This window comes from Leucoraja erinacea, chromosome 5 (assembly GCF_028641065.1).
Source record: "Leucoraja erinacea ecotype New England chromosome 5, Leri_hhj_1, whole genome shotgun sequence".
NCBI classification, from domain to species: domain Eukaryota; kingdom Metazoa; phylum Chordata; class Chondrichthyes; order Rajiformes; family Rajidae; genus Leucoraja; species Leucoraja erinaceus.
Genome location: NC_073381.1, coordinates 74,429,994 through 74,453,283, shown reverse-complemented (window position 1 = coordinate 74,453,283; position 23,290 = coordinate 74,429,994). Strand labels below are relative to the sequence as shown.

At 48.3% G+C, this 23,290-nt stretch overlaps 1 protein-coding gene across 1 annotated transcript; it reads left to right on the top strand.

The window, feature by feature from the left end:
- Window positions 1-3,416: 3,416 nt before the first annotated feature.
- On the top strand, window positions 3,417-9,461 carry slc35d3 (solute carrier family 35 member D3). The gene is made up of 2 exons (XM_055635925.1): window positions 3,417-6,038; window positions 8,099-9,461. The coding sequence occupies exons 1-2, from the start codon at window positions 5,603-5,605 to the stop codon at window positions 8,833-8,835; spliced, it is 1,173 nt and encodes a 390-aa protein (XP_055491900.1). The 5' UTR covers window positions 3,417-5,602; the 3' UTR covers window positions 8,836-9,461.
- The last annotated feature ends 13,829 nt before the right edge of the window (window positions 9,462-23,290 follow it).

Sequence of the window (23,290 nt, the reverse complement as noted above, 5' to 3'; positions counted from 1 at the left end):
TAAAATAATAAAATAAATGGACTACAAGTGAGATTGATTAAAAAAAAATACATCTCTTGATGGTCCTGAACACATCATCAGTGATGTAACGTGGGGTCATTGGGTGTTTCATGTCTTTCAACATCAGACACCCTCACCCAGGCGACCCAGCCGTGGTTGATCAAACCACAGCTTGTGTTCAGGTGGCATTCACTCTTTCCCATGGACCTCCTCTCCTGATCCAGAACCATCTCGAGGTTTTCTCCGCTGCCACTGTGGTGTTCTTGATGGCTCTTCTCTCCATTCCGTTGATGCCGAATGCATTCAAGGCCCTGCAAGATCTCTGCAGCCAACCTCGATGGGCATACACCTTGCCTTGGCCATCTTCCTCTCGTGGGCCTCTTCCAGACGGTCCTCCCACGGCACTGTCAGTTCCAACAAGACGATGTTTTTGGTCGCCTCTGAGACCAGGAGGATGTCTGGCCTCAGGGTGGTCGTGGCAATGTGCTGTGGGAACGTCAGCTGTTTCACCAGGTCTACGGAAAGCTGCCAGTCCTGCGCAGTCGCCAGGATTGCTGACGGATTCCTGGCTGCTGTGATTCTTGGCAGCTGCACTCTGGCCTTCACAAAGGTGATCATCTGGGTGGTGGGCCGTTCTCGTCTGCAGCTGCTGATTCCCATGCTGATGGCTTCTGCAAGGGGTTTAAGAACCTGGTCGTGACGCCATGTGTACCGGCCCTGCCCAAGAGTCTTTGGGCAGCAGCTCAGGATGTGTTCCAACGCCCCCTTGCCTGAGCATTGCGGGCAATCTGGAGATTCCGCTTTGCCCCAAATGAAGAGGTTCGATGGGCTGGGCAGGACATCATCCACTGACTGAACCAGGAAGTTGATGCACTGTGGTTCAGCCTGCCAGAGCTCAGTCCATGTGACTTTTCGGTCCATGGCCTGCTCCCACCTTGTCCAGGCCCCCTGCTGCCCCAATCTAACTGCTCTGGTACACCTCTCCTCCTCCACCACTGCCCTCACTTCCTCCTGGACCAGCCTGCGCCTCTCCTTCCCCTTGGCCTTGTCAAACTGGGGAGTTGGGAAGATTCCCAGGCCCGCTCTTCCCCGAGTCACTGCTCCCACCAGGACTCTGGCGTATCCGAGACTCTTGTTTGCAGCACGGCTTCGCCGGCTCTCCACTTCCTCCCAGTTTTCTCCTCCAGCCCTGCCTGAGCCACCTTGGGGTCGCTGGAGTCCCTGTACAGCATCACCTCTCTGGCCCGAGTCACCTTAAACTCCTCCTCCAGGGACTTCAGGGGCAGCTGGAGCTTGGTGTTATTTCCGTAAAGGGCGATGCTGCTAAGGTTCCTGGGCAATCCCAGCCACCTCCTGAGAAAGATGCTGACATTCCTCTCCAACCTCTCTACGATGGAGATTGGGACTTCGTAGACAAGCAGTGGCCAGAGTATCCTTGGCAGGATACCATGCTGGTAAATCCATGCCTTGAACTTGCTGGGAAGCCCCGACCGGTCCACTGCTTTCAACCAACTCTCCATCTCCTGACAGGTTGCCTGGACAGATGTTGTATCCTTCAGGCTGCTGTTAAACACCTTGCCAAGACTCTTCACTGGCCTTTCAGAGACAGTTGGGATTGGTGTCCCTTCGATGCTGAAGCGGAACCTGTCCATGACTTTGCCTTTCTTCAGCACCAGTGACCTTGATTTTCCTGGCTTAAACCTCATCCTTGCCCATCCAATCAGTTTATCCAACCCCTGCAGAATCCACCTACCTCCTGGCACTGACTCAGTGGTGACAGCCAGGTCGTCCATGAAGGCTCTGATTGGTGGTTGGCGCACTCCTGACTTGGTCCGAGGGCCCCGGCACTCTGGCTCAGCAGACTTGACGATCATGTTCATCGCCAAGGCAAAAAGGATCACAGAGATGGTACAGCCTGTGATGATCCCAACCTCCAGTCTGTGCCACTCTGATGTTACTGACCCTGATGAGACTCTCATGCTGAACTGCTTGTAATAGTCCAGGATGAGATCTGCCACTTGGCCCGGCACATGATGCTTGGTCATGACTGTCTGGATCAGCTTGTGCGGGATGGAGCCGTAGGCGTTGGCCAGGTCAAGCCAGAGCACTGTCAGGTCTCCCTTGTTCTCACTGGCTTCTCTGATGAGCTGGGTCACCACTCCCGTGTGCTCTAGACACCCCGGCACTCCAGATAAGCCTCCCTTTTGCACTGAGCTGTCGATGTAGCCATTGTTGGAGAGGAAGTTGGTCAGCCGCCTCGCCACTATGCTGAAGAAGATCTTGCCTTCAACGCTTAGCAAGGAGATGATCCTGAACTGATCGATCTTCTTGGAATCTTCCTTTGAGATCCATGCTCCTTCAGCGAATTGCCACTGTTGCTCCACTTTCCCTCTCCTCCAGATGACTTTCAGGATCTTCCACAGCCGTTTAGTAACAAAGGGCAGTTCTTGTAGACCCTGTAGGGGACTCTGCTTGGGTCAGGGGCTGAGCCAAATCATGCTCTCTTCACAACATCCTGGACCTCTTTTAGGAGTGGCTCTCTACTATCAAACTCCTTGATGGGTGGAGGTGGTTTTATCAGGATGTTGCACTGGCCCAGCTCCTGCTCCCTGATGGGGTCACTGTAGGTCGTCTGGATGTGCCGGTCAATCTCCTCCTTAGACCAAGCCAAACTCCTATGAAGGATGCTCGCTTCCTGGCTCTTTCCTTCTGGCGTCTTCGGTGCCACTCAGCTCTACGGAGGGTCATCAGCTTCTTCCTCAGAGTGGTTTGCAGTTCAACCAAGGGGGGGACGTTGCTCTTCGCTGGCCTCTTTGCTTCTTGAGGGACTTCAGCTCCTGTCAGATCTTGTGGATCTTTGTTGCTCGTTGGTTCATGGTGAAAAGTGTTCTGGCCGGCTTCTTCTCCACTGCTCCAAACCTTTCCACAGCTAGGCTGATGATGATTGTCGTCATCGTCCGCAGCCTTCGGTCCACGCCTCCCTTCACTGTTGCTACTAGCACCTTGTCGACGTCCTCGTCGAACTGATGCCAGACTGCCGTCTTGCAGGCCTGAGGCCATTTGACTCCAACCTTCTCTGGAGGTCTGTTCTGAGGGACTAGTTGTGCCACTTGGAGGCTTCAGGCTCTATGGGGTGCTTCCGGGCCTGGCTCCTCCTGCGTCTCTCCAGGTAAAATACCTGTGCAATGTGACACTCCCAGTCCCTCCAAACACTTCATCCAGGTCTGGTGAATCTTCAGGCCTCGGCTGCTTTTGCAGACCTTACCATATCTGCATTTCATACACATAGTCGGTTGTCCATTGCCATTAGTCGTTAACCTTTGATCCATCAAGTTGGGGTGCTCATCCCAACCCCCCCCCCCCCCCCCCCCCCCCCCCCCCAGGCACCCCTGGGGATATTTTTTCATGAGTTGATCTGTAGATTGATTGGGTCTCCTCCTCTCAGAGGATGCGGTTTGGGCTGCCACCCCCTTTCCGAGCTGTTCACTGTCCCTCCAGTCGTCACCACCCTATTCTTGGTTGTCAACCAGTCTATTCCTGGACGCCACTGGTTTAGCCAGCACACTGATTGATAAAAAAAGACATCTCTTGATGTATACGTCTCTTGAACACATCATCAGTGATGTAACCTGGGGTCATTGGGTGTTTTGGGTCTTTAAACATCAGACACCCTCACCCAGGCATCGGTGAATTTGTATAAACAACATTAGATCACAACTACACTACTATATTGCTTTCAAATTTAACTTCATTAATTCATAAGTTATAGGAGCAGAATTAGGCCATTCGGCCCTTCAAGTCTACTCTGCCATTCAATCTTGGCTGGTTTATCTCTCCCTCTCAATCCCATTCTCCTGCCTTCTCCCCATAACCCCTGACACCCGTACTAGTCAATAAGTGTCTTCTGCACTTCAGGAAGCTTGTGAGGGTCCGATAAATGCAATGGAGATTTACTCAAAGGGTTGAGAAATTTTCTCCTTGGAACAACCATGCACTCTATGGGTTAAATAATCTTCTGCACCAAAACAATTTTAGTTTTAGGGCTGCCCCTAATAAGTACTACGACCACAAATGAGTACCAAGCCGTTGTTACAGAATAAATATTCGGGTTAAATTTGGGAATTTGCTTGAAAATTGTGGCATTTTGAAAAGTTTCTCAGGAGAAGCGAAGGTGGTTTGAAGCGGTTTGAACCCAGATGCGGCCATGGAGTCTGGGTGCGCAATGCTAATAATTTGATAGCCTTCCTTAAAAATCAGCAGAGGCAAGACTAGCCAAATTGCCTTGGTGATTAATGATGCTAAGAAATAAAGCTCGGCAGAGGCAGTGACCATTAACATCACCACTCCGTTAATGTCCAACGCATACGTCAGGAAGCAACGTGGAAATCTAATGAGAGCTGTTGAATTCGCAGTGCAGATCTTCCCTTCTATCTGTTCATCCAGAAGCTGCGACGGTAGGTTAGCAAATGTGGTAACATGGGCTCCCACTTAAAGGAACTGAGATAGATAGTCACCGCCAAAATAAAAAAAACAATTTCAGTAAAGGGATATTTGACTCCAATAATGTAATTTCTGGATTCCAAATCATGTGCAAAATCATTCTTAAATGTGTACATTTCACTTTTGCTTTTCCTTCATCTAATGATCGAAGTCAGATATTGTGTTGGGTAGATTTCTCTGCATAATAGTAGACACAAAATGCTGGAGTAACTCAGCGGGTCAGTTACTCCAGCATTTGTGTCTAAACCAGCATCTGCAGTTCCTTCCTCCATATTTCTCTACATGATGCTTATACAAAATCCTCCATTCATTCTATAAATCAATTATACATATATGCACACATTTGGGAGAACGTTTATAACATACAGCGCTTTACACTACTTCAACGTTTTGTTACAAAATACAGAAGTTGATGGAAATAAGCGGCACTAATGTCCGATTGCAGGAGAATCTGCTCTAACGCGCCTCCAGTCTATGTGGCTCAGACCCCTGTTTAACGCCCCGCAGGGTGTTACCTTCGCGTGGAGAAAATCTACTCAGCTAATGTGAGATAATCATTTATGCTAACCAGTTGTCAGAGGCTGGATTCTGACCAGCGCCTGACATCTTGTGCACTTAGAGCTATGTTTTATTTCAACCAAACATCGAATTCTGCGTCGATTTTTTTTATGGACGGGGGGTTTTAAGAGTGGTGAATGATTTCTGCATTTAGTTGACAGGAGGCGACCCTTGGGCAGTGACTCACCGCTAGTCGTACCATACAGCGACGAAACGAAATGCAGAGGAAAAAAATGCTACTCACTTAATTAAATAAATGGGGGAAAAGTGCACATGCAACTGGTTTCCACGCGTCAGCACTCCGGATCGTTTGCGTTTGACTTTGCAGCATTTTTGAATGGGCGGTCATTAATAAAGTGTTCAACCCCAGCTCAGTTTCAACCCCAGTCCGGTAAATCCTCCCGCCCCCGCCTTTAGTTGAATGAATGGAGGCAGAGAGAAGGTAGGCGGTGCCAGAGCTCAGTGTCCGTGGCGATCGGTGCCCAAAGGCTAAAGTACTGCCGAGAGAGACCCTTTTCCAAATTGGTTTCACAGCCGAAGCATCATGCCGCCCTGTAAAGGCCGGACTCTGGGGATCTCGGTGGCTGTTGCCCATGGAGTGTTTTCCGGATCTTTGAACATTCTGCTGAAAATTCTGATTTCTCGGTACGATTTTATCTTTTTGACTCTAGTCCAGTGTCTGACCAGCAGCACGGCCGCCCTGACCCTGGAGATCCTCAGAAGACTGGGCAAGATAGATGTGCCGCCTTTCAGCCTGAGCCTGGCCAAGGTCTTCGCCAGCGTCACGCTGCTCTCCACCCTGCAGTCTTGCTTGACACTGTGGTCACTCCGGGGACTCAGCCTCCCCATGTACGTTGTCTTCAAGCGCTGCCTACCCCTCGTCACTCTCATCATCGGAGTTTGCCTTCTCAAGAATGGCGTTCCCTCCATCGGCGTCAGTGCAGCGGTCCTGCTCACTACCTGCGGAGCCGCGCTGGCAGGTCAGTAACCCCGTGGCAATCTCCCCACCCTCCCTGGCTTACACCCTAGCTGTATGAATATTGACTTCTCCAACTTCAAATAACCCTTGCTTTCCCTCTCTCCATCCCTCCCCATTCCCAGTTATCCGACCGGTCTGACTGTCACCTGATTACATGGTATATCTGTTGTTTGTTGCCACTTTCTCCTAGCTAACAGTGGTCTATTCTACATTTTCCTTGGTCTGCATCTCTTTTGATCTCTTGCACTTCCTTATCTCTGTGTCTCCCTCAGCCTGAAGGGTGTCGACCCGAAACGTCACCCATTCCTTCTAGCCAGAGATGCTGCCTATCCCGCTGTTACTCCAGCATTCCGTGTCTATTCTCTCGCCGTTGACTTTGCAGAAGACGCGTGTCGTTCAGTTTATTCATGAAAGTGAGCGTTAGAGAAGGTTAATTTGCAATCGCGAGAGTTGCGCCAAAACTTTGGATAGACATTCTTGTATAGCTCCAGGATAACGGAACATATCAAATAAATCAGACTTATCAACTAGATCGAATAGTTCAACTGGTAGAATCAATGACCTGCAGATGCTGGTTTACAAAAAAAACCACAAAGTGCTGGAGTAACTCAGCGGGCGAGGCAGCATCTTTGGAGAACACCTCTAGTTGCATGAACACATTCCCAGAGACATCCAGGACTAAAACGGAGAGAAATCGACATTATATATAGATACATTTATCCATTTGCCCATCATTATTATAGTGGTGCGGCTGGTAGGGCTCACGGCGTCAGAAACCCGGGCTCGACCCTGATCTCGGCTGCTGTCTGTGTGGAGTTTGCACGTTCTCCCTGTGAATGCGTGGATTTCCTCCCGGTCCTCTCACATCTCAAAGACGCGTGAGTTTGTAGGTTAATTGGTCTCTGTATATTGCCCCTGGTGTGTTGGGAGTGGGTGAGAAAGTGGAATAACATGGAACAAGTATGAACGGATGATCGATCCATGGTCAATGTGGACTTGGTGGACCGAAGGGCTAATTTCCATGATATATCTCTAAAGTAAGCTTAGATAAATTAAACACTGCCCCAGTTACTGGTTCGACTGGTGCTTGCGCAAAACATTAGGTGTTGAAGGAACTCGGCGGGTCCGGGAGGATCTGTGGATGAAAATGGACAGACGACACATCGGGAACACCAACACCCTCCATAGATGCTGCCTAACCCCACCCGCTGAGTTCCTCTTGCACTGTGATGCGCTTGAGATTCCAGCATCTGCCGTTCCTCGCCATGCGTGTGTGGGAAGCAACTGCAGATGCTGTTTTACACCGAAGATAGACACAGAATGCTGGAGTAGTTCAGTGGGACAGGCAGCATCTCTCTCTGGGGAAAAGGAATACGCGACGTTTCGGGTCGGAACCCTTCTTCAGACCCTGGAGAGAGAAGGGTTCCGACCCAAAACGTCAGCTATTCCTTTTCTCCAGAGATGCTGCCTGCACCGCTGATCTACTCCAGCATTTTGTGTCTATTCTCGCTATGCATGTTCCGTACTGAGACGCCAGTGCGCTGAAATGCAGCCGGTGACATTTATTGTGAGCGGTGCTGGAATAACCTAGCGGATCAGGCAGCATCTTTGGTGAACATGGATAGGTGACATTTCGGGTGGGGACCCTTCTTCAGACTGATTGTAGGGGGTGGGCTGGGAGAGAAGAGGGGCGGAGCAACGTGGCAGGTTACAGGGGGGACTGTCGAGGGTTGGAACCAAGGCCAGAAGTTGGATAGACACAAAATACTGTAGTAACTTACCGGGTCAGGCAGCATCTCTGGAGAGAAGGAATACGTGACGTTTCAAGTCTAGACCCTTCTTCAGAAGTAAAGGAATAGGTGACAATTCTGGTCGGAACCCAATCTTCAGAAGAAGGGTCTCGACCCTATTCCCTTTCTCCAGAGATGCTGCCTGCCCCGCTGAGGTACTCCAGTATTTTGTGTCTTGTCTTCGGTTTAAAGCAGCACCTGCAGTTCCTCCCTACCCAAAGGCCGGAGTCTATTAGATATTTTTCCCTCACCAGCCTGTCGTTTCCCCTAGGGGCCGGTGATCTCACGGGAGAGCCCATTGGCTACGTGACCGGGGTGTTGGCGGTGCTGGTTCACGCTGCCTACCTGGTGGTGATACAGAAGACTAGCGGTGAGCACGCCCACGGGCCCCTGACCGCCCAGTACACCATCGCCGTCACCGCCTCGCCCATCCTGCTACTATGCAGCTTCGCCAGCATGGATGTCATCCACATCTGGTCGTACCCGGGCTGGCAGGATCCTGCGGTCGGCTGCACCTTCGCCTCTTGCATCCTGCTCGGCTGCCTGATGAACTTCACCACCCTGCACTGCACCTACATCAACTCGGCCGTCACCACCAGCTTCGTCGGCGTGGTGAAGAGCGTCGCAACCATCACGGTGGGCATGCTGGCTTTCAAAGAGGTGGAGCCCACCTCCCTGTTCATCGCCGGCGTGGTGGTCAACACGGTGGGCTCCGTCACCTACTGCGCGGCCAAATACTTCGACACCAGGCAGCAGGCCAAGTACGACGACTTGGAAGAACTGATCAAAGGGGACGAGGTGGAAGAGACAGCATCTCCCGCAGGGGCAGCCCAGGAGTTTGAACTTCGGGGAGATGCCGAGACAGAGCCCAGGGAGAATGGGAGCGAGTCCACAGAAGCGCCGGGACACCAGCGCGACCAGCTGACGGAAAACTACGTCGGCGTCTGGAGGTTATTAAGACATTTACGGGTATTCAAAAAGGACCTTTCAGCTCAGGATCCCCAGTAAATCAATCACCAGGACCTCACTTTCCGTTGCTTTGTGAAGAGCCAAATACAGACCATTGATACCTGTGCTGACACGAGTAGCTCCTGCTGCCTATAAAAGGCCATGCTCACGTTACGAGCTGACACAAGAAGTAACCGGGTTAAACCTCGTGGTAACAACGTACGATTAACGTACGGCATTAGTGGACGCAACGTAGTGCATCGTGACGCTAATGGCAGGTTCTCGTGTAACTTGTCTACTCTTGCAAAAAATCAAACGTGTTTGAAATTTTCCACGCGTCAATTTTTACTCTTGTGGTTAATAATTGAAACATTTTAACTCGATTTAAGAGCGTAGTGGCCCGTGCGTTTACCTCAGTGTATCGTGAGTCTACCGTGGGAACTCTTTAACTCAGCGGGCAGGCAGCAGCAGATTGTCGCTCCCTTCAGTTTCCCAGCGATAGTCACCTGCCATAACGCGAGAGAGATCATGCACTGTTGTAGGTCTCCTTTGCACGTCGGTGTTTCTGCCTTTCTCCACTCATTGTTGGCCCTATCTGTCACCACCCCCACCTACACCCCTCTGCTTCCCGGCCATGTGTGTGACCCCTTTCCTCCCCTCTCCAGTTCCCCGCCCATTGCACCGGCGCGGGGGCTTTGCACTGTCTTCACGCCGGCGATGCCAGCAGAGCTATGCCAGTCACCGGAGACGTCAGGACCAATGGAACATCGACCCCCAGGCCCACCAGGCCCACTGCAAGCACGGAGATCCCAGAGACCCACATCCAACAGCAACTCCAGCCCAGCCCCGCTCCAACTCCAGAGGAACCCGGGTTGCGGATGATGGGGCGCAGCTCGGGCTGTGGGCGAACTGCCACTTGTCACCGTAGCGGCCCATCGGGGAGCGGGTTCCTGTTGGTCCTGACGTCTCCGGTACAGGAGCTGAGACTGGGAACTGTACCGCCCTTGCAGGTGAGCAGGAGAGTGGGGTTGTTCGCAGTTGCAGAGGGAGGGGGCAAGGGCGGTACAGTCCCCAGTCTCAGCTCCTGTCCAGGGGGGTGGCCGGAGACGTCAGGACCAACGGGACACCGACCCCCAGGCCCACTGCAAGCACGGAGATCCCAGAGACCCACAGTCAGCAGCAACTCCAGCCCAGCCCCGCTCCAACTCCAGGGGAACATGCTCCCCGTAGGGGCAGAAGCTGATGGTGTGCAATGTACGTCTTGTTCTTGGGGTGGCGGATGAGGGGGCGCAGCTCGGGCTGTGGGCGAACTGCCACTTGTCGCCGTAGCGGCCCATCGGGGAGCGGATTCCTCTGGAGTTGGAGGGGGAGGGGGGGTATTGTGCTGTTTGATCGCCCCCTACTATCCCAGGGACAGGGAGACACAGCGGTTTTTGAGACTGGTGGGCAATCACTTCCAAAGTTCTGCCCACACAGTCAGTGCACCTCTCCTGCACTTGTCTCCCGCACTAAGATCACCCCGCAGAGAATGATCCCAGCCTAACCCATGAGCCATGTCACCCCAGACAGATTAATGACGCCCGCGCATTCCCCCCCCCACCCCCCCCCATCCGTGTGCACATCCTCTCATTCAAAGATTTCATCTCCCGTGTGTGTGCACATGCGTAAATTCAGCTAAAACATATCAAACGTGAGGTCACATCAATAGATGCGGCCGGAATTCTATCTTTAAAACAAAGCCCCTTTAACAGCTTATTAAAACATACTGTTGCTTATTAAAACAAACTTCAACAGGATTAGCTAAAGAGTAACTCGCACTGGGTGCATTTCTCAGTAAAGGTGTAAAACTCGGTTAAACTCTTGATCTTTCAAAGTGCTCAACCACGAATTTACCTCTTGCGTCAGCTCGTAACGTGAGAATGACCTAGCCCCTGACAGAATAGCACCAAGCACGGATTCCGCACTGTGCTTTCTCAGAGGTGTAAACCCAACGTAAAGTGCAATTTATACTCGGAATAGGGATATGAATGTAATATATCTTCATGATTATGCTGAATCTTACTCGCCGGGGGTCAGATCAGTCCGGGCAAGATTCCAGCCCGACCGCTTCGAGATACTTGCCCAAGCAGGTGACATGATACACAACTCCCCCGCCCTCTGCCCTGGCATTTAGTGAGAGAATATCCATCATCTACACAGCAGCGGTTCAAGAGTCCAACAAACATTCTCCTTGGTGGTGACTCCCCCTTAACCCACGGAGCTTATGCGAAATGCAAAAATAAAATGAATAATGCACGTGAATGTCTGCAAAGGCAGCAAATTTCATCCTGAAATTCGAATCTAATGCCGTCTGAACTTCCCAATGCAATTTCTGTCACACTCGCCTTTGACAAGGGGCCAACACCAACCCGAAGATTTATGGGGAGTAGGAGACAAGTATCTATTTGGTCTTTTGTCTTTAGTTACTATTCCCAGTGTTTATCATTTGATGCAGTCTCTCCTTGTCTTGCTTGTCTGGTGTTAAACATTGGCTGAAAAAACGACTTTTACTTTTGCAATGTAACTCTTGTGTGTTATTTTGCTCTTTGGGAGCTTGGATCTCTCTCCTGAAGGTAATTATCAGATTGCGACTCCTTTGTGAATGCACAGGGGGCGAGATTGCACCCGGATCAGCTAGTTCACGCCGTGCATTATCCCGCTAATAATCAGACAGCTGCATTTCCGAGGAGGGATGTTGTAGGAAGGAACTGCAGATGCTGGTTTAAACCGAAGATAGACACAACATGCTGGAGTAACTCAGCGGGACAGGCAGCAGCTCTGGAGAGAAGGAATGGGAGACCAGTCTGAAGAAGGGCCTAGTCCCTTCTCTCCAGAGATGCTGCCTGTCCCGCTAAGTTACTCCAGCATTTTGTGTCTGTCAATTTTCCGATGAGGGAAATGACCTTCCCACGTCCAGACCGTTCCTCAGGATTGAAAGGGTGAAGGGAAGATTACAGTGTTAAGGTGGTGGTGGTGGGGAGCTGGCAAGCTAAAGATGGCAGACACCAGGTGAGGAGGGGTGGATAGAGTCAGGAAGGGGGAGAGAAGGGTGGGGATAACAACAGAGACCTGATAGATGGAGGTAACTAAAGGATTACAGATGATGGAATCTGATAGGAATGTTTGATGGAGTATTGATATCCATACTGATGGAGTATGGGATCAAATATGGGAGATGCCGTGGATAGATTGGAACAGGAAAGGGGATTTGGTTGGAATGGGGGGGGGGGGGGGGGGGTGGTCAATGAGACGTGTAGGTACACACAGAGTGCTGGAGTAACTCAACAGGTCAGGCAGCATCTCTGGAGAAAAACGATGGGCGATGGGTGACGTTTCGGGTCAGAACCCTTCTTCAACCCGTCCTTTTTCTCCAAAGATGCTGCCTGACCCATTGAGTTACTCCAGCACTTTGTGTCTATCATTGGTATAAACCAGCATCTGCAGTTCCTTCCTGCACACTCAATGGGAGGTGTGTAGAGTTGATGGGCGTATGGTGTGGGTGAGGGAGTGGGTGAGAGGGGGCAAGAGCAAGGTACGTGTGGAAGGATCTGAGTGGACAGAGGGACTGAGGAGGGGGTGTGGAGAGGGCAGGTTGCCTAAAATTAGAGAACGCAGTGTTCATGCCATCAGGTAGTCTTGGTAGCCGACAACGCAATGGTATAAACTACATTCTCCAATTTTAGATAACCTGTGCCCTCCTCAGTCCCCCTACCCATTCTGGACCCTCCCACAAACCACCATGGAGCTGTACAGCATTGAAAAAGGGCCTTCAGCTCACCTTGTCCATGCCAACCAAGTCAGCATACTGGGCTAGCCCCATTTGCATTCAGATTGCTCAGAGCCCTCTAACCCTTGCTATCCATACATCTGCTTAGATGTCCTCATAACTCTATCTGTTTCTATAGCTTCCTCTGTCAGTATACTCCAGGTATTGAGTAAAAAAGGTGACCCTGAGGTCCCTCTTATGTTCCTCCTCTCTTGCCTTAATCCTATAACCTTTAGTTTTAGAATCGTCTACCCTGGGGAAAAGAGGTGAGCATTCTCTTTATCCATGCCTCCCATGATCTTGTAACCTCAATAAGGTCACCACTCAGCCTCCTATGCTCCAATGAAATAAGTCTCATGAATGACTTGACCAGCAGCATCAATACTCTTCCAAATAAAGGCAAGCATGCCAAAAGCCTTCGTTACCATACCATCCACCTGATTCACATGGTTCCATGGAACCACGCACCTGTACTCACAGTCTGACGAAAGGTCTCGACCCGAAACATCGCCCATTCCTTCTCTCCAGAGATGCTGCTGCCCGCTGAGTTACTGCAGCATTTTGTGTCTACCTATACTCACAGATGTCTTGATCAAGCCATGGGAATGTGTCCACCTTAAGTCACTAATATCTCCTTGTAAATAATCGAAGACACTACAACTGCTATGCCTCGATTCCTTAGTTTTCATAATCTTCTCAATAAAAAACAGATGAGAAATATTCATTTAATATCTCCCCCATTTCTTGAGCTTCTGCACAAAGACAGCCCAGCTGATCTATATAGGACCCATTCTCTCCCTCGTCACACTTTTATTCTTAATATACCCGTAGAATCTCTTGGGAGTTTCTTTTATCTTGCCTGCCAGCCCCATTTCATGCCTCTTTTTGCCCTCCTGATTCCTTCCTTACGTGGACTCCTACACCTCTTAAACTGATAAATGACTTGAACCTAAACCTGCCTAAAATATGTCACCTTTTTCCTGACCAGAGCTTGAACATCTCTCGTTACCAAGGGTCCCCAAAACTTGCCAGCCTTGCCCTCCACTCCAACAGGAACATGCTGCCCCTGTACTCTTGCTATCCTACTTTTGAAATCCTCTCACTTTTGTTCGCGACCCCCTTACCTGCAAACAGACTCTCCTACTGGACCTCTGCGAGCTTGTGTCTATTTCATTCTGATCAAGCCCGATGCAATGTAGTTGATCAAGATTTAGATTTAGGCTTCGGTTTATTATTGTCACGTGCACCAAGATTCAAAGAAAAGCTTTGTTTTGCACGCAATCAAATCAAATAATACTACACCCAAATAGAACCAAGCCAAATACAAATACAATAGGTAGTGAAGGAGAGTGGTCTGATGAAGGGTATCGACCCGAAACATCACCCATTCCTTCTCTCCAGTGATGCTGCCTGTCCTGCTGAGTTACTCCAGCATTTTGTGTCTATCTTAGGCCATATGGTTCTCACCATTGTGGTGAAAAAAGATAAATCCCAATGTCTGCAATGAGGTAGAGGAGTATCTGACTGTACCCTAGGTTATAGAAGGACAGTTCAGAAGTCTGATAACACAAGGGAAGAAGCTGTTCCTGAATCTGGTGGTGCAAGCTTCTGTCTCTTCTGCCCGGTAGAAGTGCGGAGAAAAATAAATGACAGGGTTGGGAAAAGTCTTTGTTTTGCCTGCATTCTTGAAGCAGTATGATATCTAGATGGAGTTGATGGTGGGGAGTCTGGTCAGTGTGATAGATTGGGCAATTTTCACAAATGTCTTTAACTTCTTGCAGTTAAGTATGGAGCTGTGCCCAAACTAAGCCATGACGCAACCTGACTATATGCCTTCTATGGTGCATCCGTAGAACTTTATAAGAGTTCAATGGAGATATGCCAAATTTCATCAGTCTCCTGAGGTAGTAGAGGCGTCGACGTGCCTTCTTCCTCCACTTCAATATATGTTTGGACCACGGCAGACATTGGTAATATTCACTCCAAGGAACCTAAAGCTCTCCATCATTTTCACTTTGGCCCCATTGATGCTGATAGGGGCACATACTCCACCCTGCTTCCTCAAGTTGATAACCAGCTCCTTCATTATAAAGGAAGCCAATATCTCTCTCTAAAACCATCCTATTATTTTTGCAACCATCTGTAATCTCCGTACACATCTGTTTACCTAATTCACATTGACTATTGGGAGGCCTACAATACAGTACCATCAATGTAATCATGCTCTTCCTATTTCGAAGTTCTATCCATATAGCTCTGGGCGACCGCTGAAGAATGTTCTCTCAATATATGCTTCCATCCTTCGCCCAATTTCTTCTTCATGCACATCATCTGCCTATCACCCCCACACTCCTTTCACCAGGTTCCTTATCCACATTTCCCATCCGCGTTTCACCTCCTCCCTTATTTGGTCCCAAACTCTCTCTTCTTTTCCCATCGGATTTGAGCACCTGCAATCCCTGGTTACCTCCGTCTATCACATCCCAGCTTCTGTTGTTATCTCCACCATTCTTTCCCATACCTGACCCCAGCCACCCATCCACCCATCCACCCATCCTCACCTGCATTCATCTATACCTGGTCTATAGTCCGAAGAAGGGTCTTGACCTGAATCGTCACCCATTCCTTCTATCCAGAGATGCCCCCTGTCCCGGTGAGTTATTCCAGCATTTTGTGTCTATCTTCAGCCATAACATGCCAAGTATTGTCCAACTTGCTCCTTCTTTGAACGGGTTATCACCATTCCACTCTCTCAGTGCAGAAGAAGGGTTTGGAGTCAAGATCCCAGTGCCGGAGTCTCTTGTGCCTCCAGCCATAATTCCAAGCCATCTCATCTGCGAAATGAACAAATATGTAGTATTGTGTGAATTCGGGGAAATGGTGCTCACTGCCAGGTATCATTGTTCCGTCATTATATGATACAAAAGGAACGTTGAAGTTATTTAATCACTTTCTGTCTGCACTGTATGCTTGCATGCACAAATGAATTAAAGGGAGGGCTTTATGTTAATGTGGAGCGAAATAAAATTAGTGAGTGAGAGTGTGTGTGTACAATTAAGCATGCAAAAATGGAGATATGTGTGTGCAGCCGTGAGCTTGATTCAGTTGAATATAAATTATATTATGCGATATTTCTAAATACAAAGCATATTGGCAAATACACTAGCCTTTACAAAAACGTTTATTTGTACATGTTCTCAATTTTAATCTTTTAAAATATTTTATATTCTTTACAATGGATTTTGTCTCAAAATGAAATATTTCGAGTTAGGGCGTTTGCAATCATGGTGTTTGTGAAACAAACTGTCTCCATTGCTTTATTATTGAATACAAATTATTCATAGGTTAAATTGTCCTGTTAAAACTTTGCCATTAAGTTGCTCAGGCCATTTTGGTTTCACTATGTATTGTTTGTGTTTAACACCTGTATTCTTTACATCTGCTGTGAGAAAAGTAATTTCAGGTCCACAATTCCTTTTCTATGCATTAAGAGGGTCAAACCTTTTGGCAAAATAAATAAAATATACTTTTGCTTTGCTTGTTTGTTTCTCTTGAGTCTTGCTTTGCAAGTGAAATGTTTTGTGAAAGATTGCATACAGGAAGCATACAGGAATTCCAAGTGTGGGATAATTTCACAGTCGATCTAGCCTGTCAAACACATTGCCGATGCACTTAAATTGTAGGTCCAGGGAACTGCAGATGCTGGTTTACAAAAAAACCCCACAAAGTGCTGGAGTAACTCAGTAGGCCAGGCAGCATCTCTGGAGAACATGAAAAGGTAACGTTTCAGGTCGGGACTCTTCTTCGATATATGGTTATTATTGTCCATTCCTGGTGAATATTTCTATATTTCTCTATGGACATGATGTGTAGTTTCTGTCAAAATTTCTACTTCCTGCTGTATTTAAACACCCTTTCGGAGGCTAATTGACAGCAGTAAGATGGAATGTTTACTTTGAGCCCAGACACATAATCCTCACACCTCCTTCTCAGGTCTTGACCCGAAACGTCACCCATTCCTTCTCTCCAGAGATGCTGCCTGGCCCACTGAGTTACTCCAGCATTTTGTGTGTATCTTTCTTCCCGTTGTCTGGCACAGCCGTGTGTCAATGGTAACTCAATGGAGAGATTCTAACTATTTCTACTGAGGGCCAGTGTCCTTGGTACAACCAAGTAAGGTCACATTCATTGTCCCCATCCCCTTCAGACATTGAACAGGATGGAAGAGTTTCCAGAGATTGTGAGGGATTTGAAAACAGGGATGAGAATTTTAAAATCATGACATTGCTAAAGTGGAAGCCATCAAAGGCCAACTAGTGTATGCCAGCTTGGGGAAGAGGATTGGTGTTTATTACAAACAGGAGAACAGAGAGTAGGATGATGTAAACTACATGGAGCAGTACATTTGCACAAATATAAAAGATACAAATTGGAATGGGAGTAGGCCAAGTAGCCAACTCCACCATTTAGTTTTAGCCTCAACTTTTTATGAGGTCTGGCCCAGCACATTTAAGACCTTTGCTTATCAAATAGTTATCTAGCTGTCTCAATATTATTCAAAGACACGGCTTCTGCCACTTTGTGAAAAAGGGAATTGCAAAGAGATTTTCTAATTTATTTTTGGGATGTCCAGGCTAACATTTATTGGCCATCCCTAATCACTCTTTGAAAACCATCTTCGGGAACTACGGTAGTCCAACAGAACTGTTTAGTTTAGTTTAGTTTAGAGATAGAACAAGGAAACAGGCCCTTCGGCCCAACGAGTCCGTGCCGACCAGCGATCCCCGCGCACTAACACTATCCTACACAAACTGGGGGAAATTTACAATCATATTCAGCCAATCAGCCTACAAACCTGTATGTCTTAGGAATGTGGGAGGAAACTAGAGCTCCAGGAGAAAACCCACACAGGTCATGGGGAGAATGTACCAACACCATACAGACATAGTCAGGATCGAACCTGGGACTCTGGCTCTGTGTGGCAGCAACTCCACTGCTGCTGTGGGAACTCACATGATCTTTGCCCTGTGACAATGAAGGACCAATGAGATATTTCTAAAGTAGGATAGTATGTGACCTTTAAAAAACATGCAGATTATAGAGTTTCCATGCACCTGCTGCCCTTGTCCTTATCAGACCCTCTCAGAGAAAATGTTTTACCTCATCTCTGACTTAAATAGGTGATCTTTTAGTAAAAGAGTGCTGCAGATGTTGAAGGAATAGAGCTTTCTCAAAATGTACAGCCGTCTTTGTCCCTTCTTGTACAGGGCCTCAACGTTCCTTGATCAGTCCAGTTTACTGTCCAGGTACACTCCAAGGTATTTGTACTCCTTGGTACACTAACTCCTAGTCTTATCGGTGTTGAGCTACAGGTGATTCAGCCCACACCACTCAACAAAGTGGTTGACTATACCTTGACTGCATGCTGATCACATGTATTCCGAGCCATTCTAAGCCTTGGTGGTGAAGAATTACATAACCACTATCTCCTATGAGCAATGGTTATATGTGAAGGAGTAAAAGCTACACATTTCGCTCCACAACAGAAGCTGGTCCACGAGACAGGTTTTCATGCATAAAGCAAGAATTAAATGAAACAATTGACCATTATTGTAGGCATTCGTCAGCTCGTTGAATACTGAAGAAAAATCTCCCCCCTATTGGAGGTAGATACAACTAGAGGACATAGAGTTAGAGTAAAGGGGGGGGGGTTACAGGGAGTGGGGGGTTGGTACTGGAAACAGGTCCTTCGGCTCAACTTGCCCACACCAACCAACGTGTTCCATCTACACTAGTCCCACCTGTCTGCATTTGCCCATGACTCTCTAAACCTATCTTATTCATGTACCTGTCTAAATGTTTCTTAAATGTTGTGATAGTCCCTGCCTCAACTATCTCCCCCGACAGCTCGTCCCACACACACCACCTTTTGTGTGAAAAAGTTACTCCTCAGGTTTCTATTAAATCATCGCCTTAAACCCATGTCCTCTGGTTCTCAATTCCCCAACTTTAGGCAAGAGGCTCTGTGCATTTACGCAATCTATTCCTTTCATGATTTTATACACCTCCATAAGTCTCATCTTTCTGCGCTCCAAGGAATAGAGTCCCAGCCTGCTTGACCTCTCACTATAGCTCAGGCCCCAGAGGCCTGGCAACATCCTCGTAAATCTTCTCTGCACTCTTTCCTGCTTGACTACATCTTTCTTGTAACATGGTGCCCAGAACTGAACACACTACTCTAAATACTCCCTCACCAACATCTTATATAACTGCAACATGATCTCACAATTTCTATACTCAATACTCTGACTAACGAAGGTCAATGTTCCATAAGCCTTTTGACCACAATATTAACCGTGACGCCACTTATTCCACACTAGTACAATATCTTTGGCAGTCTGGGAAAGTTTTCATCACAAATGGTGACCGAATCCGAGTGTTAAGATGGCGGACAGCGGGGGTGATGCGCCGTTGTGTATGGCCGCTCCTCCTGCTGTCCGTCCTTTCACCCTTATTTATTTTTATTTTTAGTCCTGTTCATATCAGGTGTTTATTGGAGGTCTTATTTTATGTGGTGGGTGGGGGAGGGGAAGGGGGAAATTATTTTTAATCCCAGTCCTACCTGGTCGGAGATGCGGTTTTTCTCCGAACCGCATCTTCGTCCTCTCTGTGCGGCCTAGTCGAACTGGAGCAGCGCTGAGCGGCGTTTCCTGCGGGGACTGCAGCTTCGACGGCGGTGTAGATGCTGGGACATCTACAAGGAGCGGGCGATGCCTTACCGGGTCGCCTTGCGGTAATCTCCGGGGCACTGTGACCGTTGACAGCACCGCGGAGCCTGGGATCCGAGATCGCCAGTGTCGGGGGTTCGGCCGGCGCGGCCTGTGAACTTTGGTCGTTGCAGTCTTCGGGGGGGAAGCGGCCGCTTCAGTCCTGGCCGCTGATGGATGTTCACCGACGCCGATGATCCAGCTTCACGGCAAGAGGGCCTGAAGACACTGGGCTGGCTGAGGAGGCCAGATATAGGCCCCGACCTCGGGTGGACTATGAGGGGGAGAGCTGGATATTTTTGGTGCCTTCCCTCACAGTGAATTCTGCTGTGGGGGGACGTTTCATGTTGATTTCTATAGTGTACTGTTTCTATGTCTTTTTTCTTTTTCTCTTTTTTCTCTTTTTTTGATTTGTATGGATTTATTGCATTGATCTGTTCAATTAATCTAATCAATCTCTGTAAAGCACTTTGGTTCAAATACTGGTTTTGTTGAAAAGTGCTATATAAATAAATATTATTATTATTATTATTATTATTATTAACACAGTTTTACATGTAATCTCAGGCTACACTTCTGAATTTTGCCACAGCATCGGCCTGTAACGTTGTATAGATGGAAAATAGCTCACGGACAACTGACCCTGCAAGTTGTGAAGAGAATGTTAAAGAACAATACAATCTGTAGCTGCAAGTTAGGGTGCTGATTGACAATTAGAAAAGTATAGAAGATAAACACAAAAAGCTGGATTATCTCAGCGGGACAAGCAGCATCTCTGGAGAGAGGAACGAGTGACGTTTCGGGTCGAGAGCCTTCTTCCAGTCTCGACCCGAAACGTCACCCATTCCTTCTCTCCAGAGATGCTGCCTGTCCCACTGAGTTACTCCAGCTTTTTGTGTCTATCTTTGGTTTAAACCAGCATCTACAGTTCCTTTTTACACCTAGAATAGAATAGAAACAGGCCACAGTGCTCCCTCTAGTGATCCCGGACGTACACTACAATTACACGGCAATATTTACACAAAATTCACAATCTTTTTGTAAACCGGCATCTACAGTTCCTTTTTTAAATTTACAATCAGCATAGCTAGTTTAATGTATTGTTGTTATGTGTACTAAGAACCGTGAATAGCTTGGTCTGTATGTTATCCAGTCAAATCATATTATAGCATCTCATATTTTGCTTGGGCAGCTTACAAAGCTGCGGTATGAACACTGCTTTCTCTAATTTCAAGTAATTCCTGCATTCTCTCTTTTTTTCTCACTCCACCTCCCCACCCTAGTTATCCTACCAGTTCCACTGTTCGCATCCTTGTATTCCTGTCATTATCAAAGATCCTAAAGGAAGCAAGATAGTGCACTCATGCTAAAACCATTGGGCTGATGTGTAGTACGCAACGGAGCGGAACATCAGCCTTTTCAACGGCCATTTCAGTAAACCCGACCCGACTCGACTTTGTATATCCCTCTCGCAGTGTAATCAGCTTTGTGGGGGGAACAGTTTGTGTGTGTGATATAGTTACATAGAGTTACATAGAAAATAGGTGCAGGAGGAAGCCATTCGGCACTTCGAGCCAGCACCGCCATTCATTGTGATCATGGCTGATCATCCCCAATCAACAACCCGTGCCTGCCTTCTCCCCATATCCCTTGATTCCACTAGCCCCTAGACCTCTATCTAACTCTCTCTTAAATCCATCCAGTGACTTGGCCTCCACTGCCCTCTGTGGTACGGAATCCCACAAAGTGTAAGCAAGTTCCAACTAGTGTTAGATTCATGATTCATAATTCTGTTACTTTTTGTTAATGATTAATATGTTAAAAAATTATAATTCTGTTAATTTTCTTTTTTAATGTTTTGGATTCAAAGCCCCGGGATTGGGATCGGACTGTGCAAGGGTAGAGGGGGCACTGAGGGCCAAGAGGCTGTGGCCACACGGCAGTGTACAAGGGAAGACCTTTCCAATCCACGCTTCCCTCTTCCTGTCTCCGCTGTGCCTTTTCAAAATTAGTTGGTTATTTTTTCCGCAAAAAGAGCAGACCGGTCCGGAGTTTGGGCGGCGGGCAGCGAGCGTGATGGGGGAAGAAACCGTAGCTTCGGATCTCATGCCCGCACTCTATCCCCCGTCAGTGAGTCTCTTTAACGGGGCAGAGAGGCAGAGAGAAAATGAGGAGAAGATTTTTAGCAAAGATCTTTGATTTTTACGAGGATGTTTCCGTAAACGGCTTCCGTCTACGCACTAGTATCTTTGCTCCGCTATGGCGGAGACGGAAGGCGGTTATGGAAATGGTGCCGAAGATTACCCATGAACCTACCCATGACCGTACTACGTCTTTTTCATCGCGTGCACTATCTTGCTTGCTATAGGATCTTTGGTCCTTATCACATCTTCCCCAGCCAACAATGGACCATTATGATCGCCACCCTTCCTGAGGTATTGTTGCTGGCAAAAATACTAGCTTTGTTGCCGGTCCTGTTTTGCTCTGGCCTTCTCTATCTTTCAGTCTGAAGAAGGTTTCTGATCTGAAACGTCACCTATTCCTTTTCTTCAGAGATACTGACTAACCGCCTGAGTTACTCCAGCAATTTGTGTCTATCTTCGGTATAAACCAGCATCTGCAGTCCCTTCCCACAAATCATATTACTCACGAGTTAAATGGATCCTCGTGTGGAATTCGTGTATCGCCAACATCATGACCCGTGATCGCCAACATCACGACCCGTGATCGCCAACATCATGATCCGTGATCGCCAACATCATGCCGTCCATCGGCTGCCGCGGGTGCCCGTCCACTACCGGGCACTGAGGCCGTTGTACTCAGCCTCCCAACCTGATCACAGAACGCTTTCTGAGAGAGCGGGAAGTGAATTCACTGACCTTCAGTGCCGCTGACATTACCCATTACCTTCCATCACCACCATCTTGGATCCATGAACTTCAAAGTGCACCAAGGTCAGATCTTGTGTTATTATTGTGGGCTGCACAGCGGCACAGATGGTAGAGTTGCTGCCTCACAGTGCCAGTGACCCAGGTTCTATCCTGACCTCCGGTGCTGTCTGTTTGGCATTTGCATGTTCTCCCTGTGACCACATGGGTTTCCTCCGGGTGCTCCGGGTTCCTTCCCTATCCTTCTATGCTGAGCCATCTGGAGCAGGGGCAGAACTACGTCCGGATGCTCTTTGTGGATTATAGCTCATCTTTCAACACAATCATTCCGGACATTCTCATTGATAAACTGGTCACTCTTGGCCTCCCCACTCTCATATGTGCCTGGATAAAATATTTCCTCACCAACCGGCCCCAGACTGTGAGACTCGGCCCCCACCTCTCCTCCACTCACAGGTTTAGTACCGGCTCCCCACAGGGCTGTGTGCTAAGCCCCCTCCTATACTGTCTCTACACCTACGACTGTAGTCCGGCCCACAACAACAACCGCATCGTCAAATTTGCTGACGACACTACTGTAGTCGGACTTATTTCAAAGGGAGACGAGGCAGCCTACAGAGAGGAAGTCCTGAAGTTGACAACCTGGTGCTCAGAAAACAATCTGGCTCTGAACACCAGGAAAACAAAAGAGCTCATTGTCGACTTCAGGAGGCACAGCACCGACTTAGTCCCCCTACATATCAACGGCGAGTGTGTGGAGAGGGTCAACACCTTCCGGTTTCTCGGCGTCCTTATCTCTGCTGATATCTCCTGGACAGACAACAACAGCGGTCATCAAGAAGGCTCAGCAGCGGCTGCACTTCCTGAGGGTTCTCAGGAAGCACAACCTGGACTCTTACCTGCTGCTGACCTTCTACCGCTCGTCCATCGAGAGCCTGCTGACATACTGCATTACAGCATGGTACGGCAGCTGCACCATGGCAGACAGGGAGAGGCTTCAGAGGGTAACTAGGACAGCACAGAAGATCATTGGTTGCCCTCTCCCCTCCCTGATG

Excerpts from the sequence above, each read along its gene's own strand:
- slc35d3 (XM_055635925.1), top strand. The coding sequence starts at position 5,603 with ATGCCGCCCTGTAAAGGCCGGACTCTGGGGATCTCGGTGGCTGTTGCC. Across the intron at positions 6,039-8,098 it reads CTGCGGAGCCGCGCTGGCAG|GGGCCGGTGATCTCACGGGA; the intron begins GTCAGTAACCCC and ends CGTTTCCCCTAG.